Source organism: Anguilla rostrata, chromosome 5, assembly GCF_018555375.3.
Source record: "Anguilla rostrata isolate EN2019 chromosome 5, ASM1855537v3, whole genome shotgun sequence".
Classification (NCBI taxonomy): Eukaryota; Metazoa; Chordata; class Actinopteri; order Anguilliformes; family Anguillidae; genus Anguilla; species Anguilla rostrata.
The window spans coordinates 58692013-58706098 of NC_057937.1; the positions used below are offsets into that span (position 1 = coordinate 58692013).

Here is a 14086-nt window from a genome sequence, read left to right on the forward strand (position 1 = left end):
CCATGGCTGTAACAAACTCTGTACACTGAAGAGTTAATAGTGTTAATTGTTCAAAAAGCAAAAAAAATACTGAAAAGCTGGAAGTCTGATATTTTCTCTTTGTAATTGTCATTTCAAAATCAAATCTAAACACGAAATGGCATACTAAAAACTTTATTTTGTTCAATGAAATAATACATGCAAATATTGCTGGCCAGTAAAAAAAACAAAAAGGAAAAAAAAATCTGGTAAATTTTACATGTTTACCTGCCCTTGGAAGGTGAGCCAGAAAGTTATTTTCAGACCCTGCACCCAGTTAAATTCAAGTAAACAACTTCAATTTTACTCCACTGTGTAAACAAGTATTTCCCTTGCCTAAAAACAAGTGTTCACAAGCAGCTATTTTTTCAGTCCCAGAATTCATCCCTTTTCCTTGATCCCCTTCCAAGTCAGACTGGATGTTTTCGGACACCCCACGAAGAGGGCCTCTGTTGACTGTACTACATAATTCCCTTGATTGCATGAATTATTCACATCTCTCGCTTCTCAGCTAGGTCTCCAGCCCGGGCTTGGAACTGAACGGAACCAAGCTATTAATAATGACTGAGGAAGCCACCAGGACTGCCTTCTGTACTGGCATGTGTCCCTTTTCCGTTAGGAAGATGGTGAGAAAACCTGTGACTTAACAGAAGGTTTTTTTTTTTTGGAATGTCTTTTTCAAAATTCAAAGTCAGTGTTCTAGACCTCCACTGCTTTCAGTTACCAGTAGTGATTGTTACATCATCATTGGAATGTCCAGTTCTATAGAACATACGAATCCCATATTTGTGATGTCATGCTTTACATGGTCAAACCTGTTCAGATGTTCTGTAAAAAAAAATATGAAACCCATCCAATAAGAGGGAGCGTAATCCCTTTACATAGGACCCTTGTTTCCTTGTCCTTGTATCTTATACATTCAGCAGTATAAAAACATGACAGGTTGATTCAGCTAAAATCATCACCAGCACGAGCATTAGTGTTGTTGTTCTTCTTTCTGGCAGACATTTAAAGACATTATGTAAGTCAGTTTTCCTTACAGGCAGTTACATGAGATACTAAAAACAGCCCATGGTCCTTTTAGGAAAATTCAATGGACGCAGGTACAACAGAGGTTTGAAATAGACTATGCCCACGCTTCTGGACCTTGCCAGGACACCTATATAGGCCACAAGGTGAACAAAGGCAGATTTGGAAACAATGTGGCCTTTCATTGGGGGTGCAGTGGGGTCAAATGGTCAGTTGTTTGTCACATGAACTGAGGGAAAAAAATCTATTTTACATTTTCATTCCATAGCATGTACATTAAACATCTTGCTAGTGGCAGCAAATTTAAAAAGGGTTCTCTGGGATTCATCAGAATTCATAATATTTTTTCTCCCCCAAATTTGACCAAACTCAACTGATGGGGTGAACTGAACAAACTCTAACTGTCACTCAAGTTTTACCAGGCCCAGGGTCAGTGAACCAGATGTGTTAGTGTGAACTCTGAACGTAATGCAAGGCCAAGGGGGAAGAAAGCCAGGATCAACAGACAGACTAAACATGCATTTACTGCTCACAGTGCCCCCTGCTGTCAGGATTCAGAACTGCAGTGACCATGTTACCAAGTGGCATGCTTCCTGTGTTTGCTTTGTGGTACTTTGGCAATGGTCTATCTTTAGCACAACTGGAGAGGAGAGGAGGGAAGGAGGGACCACAACCGGTATAATGATCATCTGATATTAAGGGTCTCCAGTTCAGCAGCAAAACATAAAATCAAACACATCCCAGCAGCAGAGGCAATTACAGTTAATCAGAAAAGGTGTCCGCCTTGTGAAAATTAAATCCATCGGTTTGATTCCATAATTTCAATTCCACTGGCCCCGCCCCCTTCGCCTGTCGTGCCTTCCGCCCTCACCACCAATCAGATTTCATCTCAGGTCCGGCTGTGCCAATCAGGACGTGGGGTTCCGGGTGGCTCCTCTTCATCGCGGCTCTTAGGAGGAGAGAGAGGACGAGGCCCTGTTTACATTATCAGGTCCGGCACGCGTGGTGCCAGCGCGTCACGAGGGGCCGAGGAGGTGACTGCGCTGAGACTGGTGGCAGCGATGCATCGGTAGGGGTGGGAGGCTGCATGCAGGAGGAGTCCAAGGAGAGCCCGAGAGAAGGAGGGAGGTCAGGGAGAGAGGTCGGAGTGGAGGGTGAAGGACTATGAAGGGACAAGGGAGGTCTGGCAGTGCACCTGAGGCACGGACCTGTGCCTCTCTCCTGAGGTCAGTGTAGCAGCTTCTGTCCTCCTCTCTATACCATCCACCCTCCCCCTCTCGCACACTCCTCCCCTCCATATCTCTCTCTCTCTCTCTCCACACCTCCTCATTTTCCACCCCGCGCCCGGCCAGCTGCCTATTGGTTGTCGTGGTAGAGGAAGTCGCGGAACACGGCGCTGGTTGTGGTCTGCCCAAAGATGAACGCTCCAATGGTCACCATGAAGATGCCGTAGGACACCAGCCCCCACCAGCTGCCGAGAGAACAGAACGCACTTCAGCCCAGGGATCCTGCTATCTGACCTCTGACCTCTAACCCCTGACAGCACAGCAGAAGTGATTTCACAAAAGAGCAATATGGGCAAAATCTAGGCCCGGGCTACCAACCGCTGTTCCTGGAGATCTATCGTCCTGTAGGTTTTGACTCCAATCCAAACAAAGCACACCCCACTCAACAACTAGAGATCTTATTGAGTTGCTCATTTGTAGAATCAGGTGCACCGAAGAAGGGCTGAATTGGCAAACCTACAGTACATCTCCAGGAGCAGGGTTCGCCAGTCCTGGTCTAGGCTCAACTAGAGCTCAGAGATCAGCGCCCTCTGCTGGTGGGAGAGGGAATAAAGCTGCACGTACCTTCCGGGTCGAACTTCCTGCATCTCCGAAAGCTTGGCTTGAATCAGACACAGGCCTGGGGGGGGGGAGTAGAAGAGCATTAGTCCACGATGAAGGCCATCACCACAATCACCGTCAATTAGAGAACAGCATCGGCAATGGAGGAGAAAAGCTAACCAGAAACCAAAAAAATAGAAACAGGCCTCATCTTTAACGGCAGTTACATGAGAAAAAAGGGGGAAATAAACAAGATGAAATTAAAGGAAACTAAAGAAAGACAGTGTCCAAGAAGCAGTACCAAAGTGTGAAGAGGGAGCTTAACTCTGAAATAAAAACTGTTCTCAGTCTGTTTGGACAGCTTCATGAAGAAGCTGTTCAGATTGAGGAAGAAGCACTGGCTTCTTTATGCTGACCTGAGGGGCACTGTAGCACACACATGAATCCAAATTGTGGAGAAAAAAACAAAAAAAAAAATCATTTTAAAAATGTGAAATAAAATCATGCTCCTTTCATGAAGTTTGTTAAAATAACTTCACATGTGCACTGCTATGGCACTGGGTGCAAACAATGAATGAATTAATTAAAATGGAATTGGTGTGTAGCAAGTGAGTAGTGAATGAAAAACAATCTATATCAGGTCCACGACGAATAGCATCTTGAACCAGTTTTTTTCTTCTCCATCTGTAGGTCACCAGTGGCCGCTGCCAAGAAGAACAATGATGGAAAGAGGAAATGGTGGATGGAGGAAGAAGACGAGTGTGTGTGAATAAGATGTGTGTTTGGATCAGTTCTCTGTCAGTTCAGTCAATTCAGGAAATGAAACAAGACTCAATTTGTGAGCTGAAAAAGGCCCAATGCGTTCCATGAGATCTATTAAAATAAAACAACTAAATTTTGTGCTTCATTTCCCCCGAGCTGGCGGCGAACAGCGATTGGCTCCTTGGGGGGGGGGGGGGGCTACCTGGGAAGACGAAGATGAAGCAGGCGGCGAGTCCGCCGATGAGGGAGATGACGCGGCCGATGTCCGGGATGAAGAGCGCCAGGAGGAGGGTGAGCGCGAACCACGTGACCGTCTGCAGCAGCCGCCGCCGCCGCTCCCGCCCCACGTCCACCTCCACCGGCTCGTCCCGGAAGCGCAGCCACAGGCCCTCCAGCACCGCCCTGCAGGACCGGAGGAGAACGGCGCCTCATAACGTGACCCACAACCGCCATCCGCTCACAACAACATGGCGCATTAAACACAATATTTGACTGGCACAACGTGTGTGCATCCGGACAGTTCAACTACTACAACTACTTTAAAGCAAACTGCCACTGCATGGAAACAGCGCCATCTCATTGGTCCAGTAGGTTTACCAGCTGATCTGCACGTACCCTGCATGGTAGTGAACTACCATCCACCAGCATGCATTGCAAAACATTTCCCAGTGAACTCTTGGCATGTTGCTTTTATCAAAAGAAAAGCCTTTTACTGATTACACTAAAGAGCTTTAAAATATTGTAGGATTACACTGCCACTATAGTGTATGAGTTCTTAGTAGGCAGGAAAAAAGCACCCAATAAAGTAAGTACCCAATAAAGTAAAAATACAGATTCAAGGTTAGAGAAACAAAATATGAAGTCATTAATTTTGCTTGAATGCGCCATAACATTGTATGCGCACACACAGTGAGGAGCCGTTCAGCGATACCTTCCGCAGAAGTGCAGAATGGGATATGATGTCACCACACAGACGACTATGAAGGCCCTGGCGACAGCCACGGCGATGTCGTTGGAGGGGTATGACATCAGAACGTCCTGATTCACGGTGGAGCCGAACGACAGGAAGCCGCAGACACCTGGGGGAGGGAGAGGTCACCACCTGTCAATTACTCACGCGACCCCGCCTCTAACCTTGAAAAGAATCTTCCTTTCAAACTTCTAAATATCATAGTCACAACATACAACAGCACGCCAGTGACGCGTTCATAAGGTATGACACAAGGAAAAACACATGCACGCCTTTACAGCGTTTTTGTGAGTCAGCCTTGATTCCTGCACTGCGTTCCATACTTTAACAGGCTTTTCAAAGGTGCACAGGCTGTGTCAGGTGACCTAGCCTAAGAGCTCTGATTGGACAGCCTTGAGAACAACGGGCTTTAAATACAAAACAAGTTTTAAAAAAAAGCAATGAACTGAAATGAAAGGCTGAACTGGTGGTTGTGTAAAGTGAGAAGCAGACCTGAAATGAAAGGCTGAACCGGTGGTGGTGTAAAGTGAGAAGCAGACCTGAAATGAAAGGCTGAACCGGTGGTTGTGTAAAGTGAGAAGAAGACCTGAAATGAAAGGCTGAACCGGTGGTTGTGTAAAGTGAGAAGCAGACCTGAAATGTAAGGCTGAACCAGTGGTTGTGTAAAGTGAGAAGCAGACCTTGAAATGAAGAGCGGGGAACCGGCTGGCTGTGTAAGTGAGAAGCAGACTGAAAATAAAAGGTGAACCATGGTTGTGACAAATCAGAAACCAACCCTTGCCGGTTATAGTACGAAGAGGCAGATGATCATGCCCGCCGTGACCACGCCCCCCCAGGGCTGAATCTCACGCTTCCTCATGCTGTTAAAGACGGGCACGCTGCTCACGTGGCACTGAAACACATACACACACAGTTACGCCTCCACTGTACAGTACCAATCCTACTGAAATACTCACACAACCATCTCTACTGAAATACTCACACAACCATCTCTACTGAAACACATACACACACAGTTACACCTCCACTGTACAGTACCAGTTCTACTGAAATACACAACCATCTTTGCTGAAACACACACACAACCATCTCTATTGAAACACACTCAGATACATACATATACACACACATACGCACACACACACACATACAGACGCACAGACACACACACACACACACACTGCAGAAAGTCGCAGAAGATAAATCACCTGGAAGCCGAAGCATATGGTGGGCATAGCATTGAACACGTCTGTCCAGGAGGAGGGACTGCAAACCAAAGGCAGATGTCTGTCAAACACTGAGAAACCATTTTACATTTCTGCACTTATCACATACTCACATCCAAAGCAAAATACACAACTGCATTTTTTTACATACAATCCATTTAATCAGCTGGATTTTTACGGATGCAATTCAGGTTAAGTTCCTCGCTCACGGGTGCAACAGCAACGTCCCAACTGGGGACCGAACCTTCAACCTTTGAGCTACAAGGCCTATTCCACAACCAGTACACCACACTGCTGCCCCATAGCAACCCAGCTTGTACAGACGTATAAACGTGTAGCTGAGTTCCAGACAACCTACCATGTACCATTGCGAACACTGGAGGAGAAAAGGGAGGGAGGGGGGTGTTTGACAGGGTGACAGTGGCGCACCCCCACAGTCCAGGATCAATGACTGGACCAGGGCCATGTAGCGTCTAGCAAGCCTGAATCCTCCGCCAGTGAAGTGCAGTCTGCAGTCTGTCTCTGCAGTCCGTGCGCGGGGAGCACGCCACCAGTGCGACAGCCGCACGACTCAGCAAGAGGACAGCCAAGGGAAAAGCGTCGGCGGCTGGCCGGCCACGCGCTTCTCGGGGGTGAAGCGTGCGCTTCTCAGCACCCTCTCGAACAGACAGAGGAAGCGTTGCAGCGTGCTAATGTGTAGCTGCCGATCACGGCAGCCGATGAGAGCCTCCTTAACGAGGAATTCTCCACGGATCTGGCAACCCTGGCTCATGCCATGCCTCCCGCCCCGTCGCCTAATTAAGCTCGCTCTCTTCTGGGAGGGAAATACCGCAGTGAGCAGTTAGGACCTACCGCCGGGCCTCTCTCCGGGAATCGTTAACCTTTGCAGACTAATCACCTTGCCAACCAACGTGGGCCTAATGACACGTGCGCTTCTTGGCTAGAAAATTACTAATGTGGAAGTCTCACTGGGTAAAGGGTATTGAGCCAGTATCCACTGTGGGCCATTATGAAGTTAAGATGGCCCCAGCTCCCCAAGCATTGTGGGAAACGTAGTTCTTGAGGAGTGTATTGAGGCCTACCTGGTGGGAATGTAACCTGGTGAAATCTCCTTGTCCGGCCAGATATACTTGATGATGACGACAACGGTCACGTACCAGGTACCAACGACACTTAACGCACTGCAAGCAGGAAAAAGAGCAACTAAGAGAAAAAGCATAGCCATATGCCAAAATAAAATATAGAACCATTAGCAAAACCATTCTCACACAATTATCATAGGTATTTAATTAGTTTAAAAATTAGTTTCCTGGCGATCGACCATCCAGCAGGTTTTCACTCTAACCCTAACCCAAGCACACCTCATTCAGCAGCAAAGATCTTGCTGAGCAGCTGATCAGTACAGTCAAATTAGTGTGCCAAATCAGGGTTGAAATGAAAACCTACAGGATGGCAGATCTCCAGGAACAGGGTTGGTTACCACTGGTGCGAAAAACGACAAACATTCTAAAATGCAGACGGACGTGTTTCCAGGTTACACAAGGGTAAGTGTGAATCCCAGTGGCCCATATTCCGCAGTGACGGAACAGGACTCCAGTTACATCACACAGAGACAGATCTGGCACAGTGACAGAAGATGGGGGGGGGGGGTGGGCTGCCAGTGACTCATTCACTTCAACCTGCCACAGCGTCCGTCTATCGACCGCAAAGGCATCTGACCGTTAATGAGGACATTCCGCCATCACTTCACTAACTGTCAATCACAGGCCGGATTTTTCCGACAACCTTTGTTTTGAACCGGGGAACTCTGGGATGGCCATTGGGGTTTGGTGTGTGGGGGGAGAAGGCGGGGGGGGGGGACACCCACCTGGCATACTTCTGGAAGCCAATTTCCTTGGGGATGGAGAGAGGCAGGATGACCAGCACTGAGGTCACCACGATGGTGAACCTGCGGTCGGTGTACCAGTGATCGTCCATCACCCCCTCAGGCTCGTGAGCCATGGCTGCGATCACTGGAGAGAGAGAGAGAGAGAGAGAGAGAGTGTGCACAGAGTATAGTGGTGAACAGTTTTATAATGCAGCCGCTGCTTGTGCCTATATTTGTCCTGCCAATAAAGCACTCTGAAATTTGAATCTGAGAGTCTGACACAGGCACAGGCCAGACCAGTCAGCCCGTGAGTGCGTGAGTGAGTCTGACACAGGCCCAGGAGCACTGACAGCCAGGGTAACAGCACTGGAGAACTCTTCTGACAATCACTGAAATTAAAAGGCAGAACGCGCTCTGGAGAGCTCTGGGGAAATAAATAAAATAAATAAATAAAATAAAACTCATCGCATCGTGTCCCGTTTGTTCTATAAAGCTCAGACCTTCGGAACACATAAAACTGCAAGGCCTCGAGGCCAGAAACTCTCCTGAGCTACTGCTGCTTTCGCTAGCTGTTCTGAACATCGGCAGAACAACGAGACAGACAAACACGGTACAGTCTCATCAATTCCTTCGCATGCAACCTTTTTTAAGAATTGCCAAGGGCACAAGATGAAAGGTGCACTCCCATGGCGCACCTGTTCACGAGCCAATGTCTATTTTCCGGCAATACAAGCCACGCAGTAGTGCCAGAGCACAGCTAGCTGGGACAGGAGAGCCACATCTCCAACCGGTAACCTGTAAGGCGTCTGTTGAGTTTATCAAAGGCACCTGCGCTGGCTAAGGCTGAAAATATTACATTACAGTACCGGCATTTAGCAGACGCCCTTATACAGCTCCCGGATTAGGCTCTGCCCGGGTTCGACTGACTCTGCGAAACCTTTGAGGCAGTTGTGCATGAAAGCTTTGTTAGATCGTATCGCTATCTCTCCATCTCTCCATCACTGCGCGTATATTTTTTAATAAACTTCGTCAAATCTGCATCAGGCATCGAAACCGTGTCAGATTTCCTAACGGGCCTTATCCTCTATGCTCAAGAATTTCTCTCCAAAACAAGAGCAATGGCCAACTTATATTAAACAGAAAGCAATAAACTGTATATAAGGAAGGTGCTGCTTTTTCTCATTGTTGGAGACCAAACAATATGGTCCATACATGCAACAATCCGGCACAGTGAAAGAGCATTGGGCAGATTCTTCGTAGCGCAAAGCCACGCTCAGAACAGCGCGCAGTCAAGCGGCCGCACAGGAAGGACGCGTGGCGCACACACTCACGCTTGTCCAGCTGGTCGCCGATGATGATGAGGAAGGCGATGCAGGTGCCGAAGGTGTAGACGGCGATGGCGACCTCGCAGATGACCCCCGTGACGCGCCCGCACACCGCCCGCACCACTTCCTGGTAGGTGGTCTCGTTGCTGACCTGGGAGCAGTAGGCCAGGATCACCAGACCGCTGATGATGAAGACCAGCATGCACTGCAGGAGGGAGACAGGAAGTCATCTCAGTTAAATCAGCCGCGCAAATGTTTTTAATTAAATATACAGAACGTGAAAAAAAAATGAACCGTCAGCGGAAAAAAATAATGTCAGTCCTGGTATAAAAAAAATGCATACATGCAGCCTAACAGCACCAGAACGAATCCGTAACCAGAAAATGTTCACCATATTCAACCTTAAAAACAAAACGGACCTAAATGTGCATTTTCTCCCTCTGTGAGTGTGAGCATGCTCAATCTGAGGGTTACTGTGAGAATAAGTGGAGCTGAATCGGGATGTCTTTAGACAGGCTTTGCCTGTGGCAGGCCCTCACTGTTGGGGTCGTCGGAGTCCTAGCAGAATAGAAGAGCCTGGAGGTAGACCCCAGCTGTGCGTGATCACCACCTTCGCCCGCAACAGCCACTGAGGCCTTTTTTCCTTCAAGCAAACTTCCGGCATCAATCAATGCGATGTTTGTTAACTAACCATTACTTGTCCTGTACAAAAAACACGTCAGCGGAACAGAAAAACATCTTGCTACTTTCTCTAAGTGCTTGTCATTTTGTTCCATAAATAAACATGTCTGAAACGTATCAGGCAGAGGATAGAGACTGAAAGGGACTCAATCGCATTGAATGCCTAACTTATTCAATGTCTAAAAGGGACATTGTACTGTAAGTGTCACGCACATCAGATGTCTTGATTATGTTTTCCCCAAACAGGTATGTAAACAACTACAAACCTGTATTTTTATGCATTTTAGCCCCTAGCTACTTATGCCATGCTTTACCGCCCCACATGTTAACCACATAGCAACCACTATTTTGGTAGCTTATTCTCTGCAAAGTGCCAAATATGGAACGCAGGACATTTTCGGCGTAAAAGCAGGATGTCCCAGTTAATACGAGACACAGACGAGGCATCCCTAGTTTGTAAGCAGGTGCAGTCTCCCAATCCCCTTACCCCATTACACTCCACGGGCCTGTGCCCAGACTCCACGGCCCGAGCGCAAGAATTTGGGGCAGTTCCCCGAGCGTTCCCCTCTTACCAGCTGGAGCGTGACCCCCGAGGTGACGCCGCCGGCGACGTTGAAGGCGGCGGGGAAGTTGAGCAGCCCGGCGCCGAGGGCCGCGTTGACCACGATGAAGACGGCGCCCAGGGCCGAGGTCCCGCCCCCGCGCCCCTCCCTCTCCCGCTCCGGCTCGCGCGGGGGGGGTCCCGTCTCCACGCTGGGGCTCTGCAGGAGCCAGGCGCGCTCCCCGGCGTCATCGCTCCCGCCCCAGTCGCCCGCCTCGCTGTTTATCGCCATCTCCGGCCCCGACATCCTCGCCGCAGCCCGCCAAATTCAGAGCTGTTCCCCCCCTCTCCCAGAAAACCAAATTCAGAGCTGTTCCCCCCCTCTCCCAGAAAACCAAATTCAGAGCTGCTCCCCCCTCTCCCAGCAAACTGCCAAATTCAGAGCTGTTCCCCCCCTCTCCCAGCAAACCGCCAAATTCAGAGCTGATTCCCCCTCCCAGAAAACTGAATTCAGAGCCGATTCCCCCTCCCAAACACACAAACACCAGATTCAGGCAACTGAGTGCGATTTAACAACACTCACAAAACAGGCCGCTCTCGATGGGCCACCCCCTTCTTTTCCCCCCCACACCCGATTTTGGAGTAAGATGTCCCAAGTGCCCCGTTCAGAGAAGTCCTTATTGCCAGCGGCCAACGGGAAAAGAGAGCAGAGGGCAGACGATCGCAAAGCCGGGGGCCGGGGGGGTGCAGGGAGACACAGGCGAAAGACAAAAGTGCGTTGGTCCTCGGAACATTTTCACAGGGATTCCGGTGCAGCCAGGAATTCCACACACGGAGCACCTCCAGAGTCCCGCCAGGCCCCCAGGGGCTCACACACGGAAGGGCAGGTCCGAGCACACACCTTCCAGCCCTTTCAGGAACCTAAAAAACAAAAAACAAAAAAAACACCCAGTGAAGGAAAGCACCACACACATACAGTCACTGACATGGCCCTCACACTTTTCTGCACCATGCCAAAAAGAGGCTTCCACAGTTTACCTCTTTATCTTGGCAGCCGTATATTTAAAAAAAAAGATTTCTGCCACTATGGCAACGGTAATTGTAATCGCTCTCTACCTTGCCAAGTTGCCTGCATCACTGTTATTTTCAGCGCCCTCTCAAGCTGCAAGACGGATATGAGAAAATTCTATCTGCACCCGATTCACTTTCTGTTATTTATGCTCTCGCTTGTCTTAAGCCACTGTTCTGGGTGGACAAAGGCAGTCAGGCCATCCAGATGCTGTGGACGAAAGAAGACGTAATAGACCTGTAAACATACAGACAGCTCATGAAAAATGGCCTAATTTGCAGTGCAGTACAGTGCACTTCTCAGGAGAGCCATGCCAGTGTCCTTGGGAAATCACGAGATGTGTCACCACACTACACCGCATTGTCATAAACCTTGCTGGCTTGTGACTAGAACACTTAAAGCTGTATGTGTGGAGTACAGAAATGCACTGACATGCATAAAATCTACACTCCCCCAGCACCAACCAACCTCCATAGTTTCCAAGTTGATCATTACTTTGTTGTCTGACTAATACGCTCTGTCCCTACTTCCCCTAGACAAATCTATACGCGACACAGTCAGCATTCTTGCGTGTATGTCATGTTGCACAATGACAGTTCGCAAAGAATAACGCACGGCAGTCCCGGTCTACCCCTCCATCACGTGAGATAATCACGTCCCACATCTTTGCCGTCTATGCGTTAGTCCACTTCCTCTACATGCTTAAAAATGTCAACGCGTTGGTTTCAGTGATTGTTAGACCTGGGCTGTACAGTCTGGCGGAAAAAGAAAAGAATCGCCTTCGATATACAAGACAAGCAAGTTAACATATGGCAATTGAAATGGGTATTCGGGGTGTGGGAATTGTTGATTCAGCTCGTTAGCCGGAAAGACCAAAAACACAGATAACTTCGCCCAAACATGCTCGCCCAGTGCCTGAAAGTGGCCTCGTTAATTGAAGGCCCCAGTCAAACAGCGTAGAGTGGTTTGAGGATAATAATCGTGGTTAACATGTGATGGTTCTGCAACCTTACGGCAAAGAGGGATTCTGTGCACCATCCCAAATCAGACAACAATGGGTCCAACAAGGGAAACACGATTAAGCTATCACAGATAGCTAGCGCACAAGCCGGCAAAGCCGTGATGTTAGTTACCTGCCTTTGCTGCAGTAGCAAATTAGCCAACTAGTAAAATTACGCAGCAATTTTAAACATACCAAAGTACAGTGGTAGACTGAGTTTTACACGCTGAATTGAAACGCTGTGCTATTTCATAACAAATAACATATTCGCATAACGTAGCTATTTACTGGAATGAGGACCTATCGTATTGGTACCGACCTTGTCATTTCTTCATCCAAGCGTAGATCGCAAACACGAAAGCCTTGGTAACCCGCAAGACCATTCAAATATTCGGTAGTAACTGGGAATTTATTTCAAACTCGTCCTGTTTCACCGCTACGGTGACACCACACACTAGCTGCCCGGGTGCCCGGCTATCTGAGACAGGGGGCTGTAATGCAGCGAGTAGTGTTCATTCCTGCTGATCTCAATAACAGCGAGAGCATGTGATACTCATGTGACCATTCCGTCCAATGACATCGCAGAAGCCGCGGTGGGTAGTGGGGGATGTTGTTTAATTGTATGAGACTTTAGTTAGCAGTTATAAACCATCAATAATCCAGATATGGTGCTATACTATGGTTATTTCCTAGGTGTTAGAAACAGTACGTGAAGCTTGCAACACACTTTCGTAGAGATTAGATAAAACAAACTTCGTCACGTTACTTTATGCGGGAGAGGAAAAAATAGACGACAGGACAGGATTAACGGAAAGACCACCGACTTAATTGATCTTTGAACATTTAAAGAGGTCTATTTAAATTTACTGTATAACTAAGCACACAAACACGGTAGTTAAACCTCAATAGTTTAAAAGCAACCATTGCAAACGTTTAATCGATGCTCATTAAACGAGATTTTTTTTTTTTTAACTTGAAGCTAAGTATGGGTAAATATGCAATTATGGTTAATTCCAGCTACGAGACTAAGATGGAATCTTAGCTGGAACCAGCTTCTGCTCCATCTGGATATACCATCTGGACTTTGGTGACGGTCTGTTGTCCGTACCAAGCTGGCCCACCAGCTGGACATAGTCTTCGCCAGCATGGATGCCATCTCAACTATCTTGTTGCCTGCGTGAACATATCCAAGACAGATGTACTAATTTGAAACCAAGCTGGAATTTTAACTAGGGTGATCACGTAATTCGCATGTAAAATGCGACGGTGTGGTATGTGTTATCAGTAATTTGCCCCTCGGACTATGACAGGGCGGAATAAATTGGCTACCGAACGGCGGTGCGCAACTCATGCCTCTCCAGGTCCGTGGCCTGTAGCACGGGGAACAATGGATGGATTATTTGTGTCATTTCTGGGAAGTGTAGCTCTGGCTCAGTCTATTTCGTAGACTGCAGTACGATTGTTGCGCTGTCCTCTCAATGCGCTGTAGTTTCCCCGAGTCAGCCAGACTGTGCTGCCAGGCTACCACTCAAGTAATCTATACCGAGGCACTGCTTGTTTTTGCGTTATTATTAATAAATAATTACTATTTACCCCATCCTACAGGTCCCTAAGGAGGGACGTCCTTAGTCCTCAGTCAGAAATACTGGCTGACGTCTGTTGAATTTTGAGTTACTGATGGGTGTGTACCACAGTTAAGCAGGTAATGCAGACATTTGGAGAGGAGTTTCTTCATATCCACTGTTCATATGGGGTCAAATATTCTGCAAAGT

The 14086-nt window shown here is 47.9% G+C and overlaps 1 protein-coding gene across 1 annotated transcript; it reads right to left on the reverse strand.

The window, feature by feature from the left end:
* Nucleotides 1-137: 137 nt before the first annotated feature.
* Nucleotides 138-12857, reverse strand: slc38a7 (solute carrier family 38 member 7). The gene is made up of 11 exons (XM_064338027.1): nt 12634-12857; nt 10277-11166; nt 9030-9228; nt 7699-7843; nt 6914-7012; nt 5814-5871; nt 5399-5497; nt 4567-4730; nt 3838-4037; nt 2898-2952; nt 138-2518 (listed from the first exon to the last, which is right to left on the reverse strand). The coding sequence occupies exons 2-11, from the start codon at nt 10550-10552 to the stop codon at nt 2404-2406; spliced, it is 1410 nt and encodes a 469-aa protein (XP_064194097.1). The 5' UTR covers nt 10553-11166; nt 12634-12857; the 3' UTR covers nt 138-2403.
* Nucleotides 12858-14086: the final 1229 nt, after the last annotated feature.

Coding starts and splice junctions, on each gene's coding strand:
- slc38a7 (XM_064338027.1), bottom strand. CDS start 10,552: ATGTCGGGGCCGGAGATGGCGATAAACAGCGAGGCGGGCGACTGGGGC. Junction 7,844..9,029: donor CGGCGACCAGCTGGACAAGC/GTGAGTGTGTGC, acceptor CTCTCTCTCCAG/TGATCGCAGCCATGGCTCAC. Junction 5,498..5,813: donor CCATATGCTTCGGCTTCCAG/GTGATTTATCTT, acceptor TATGTGTTTCAG/TGCCACGTGAGCAGCGTGCC.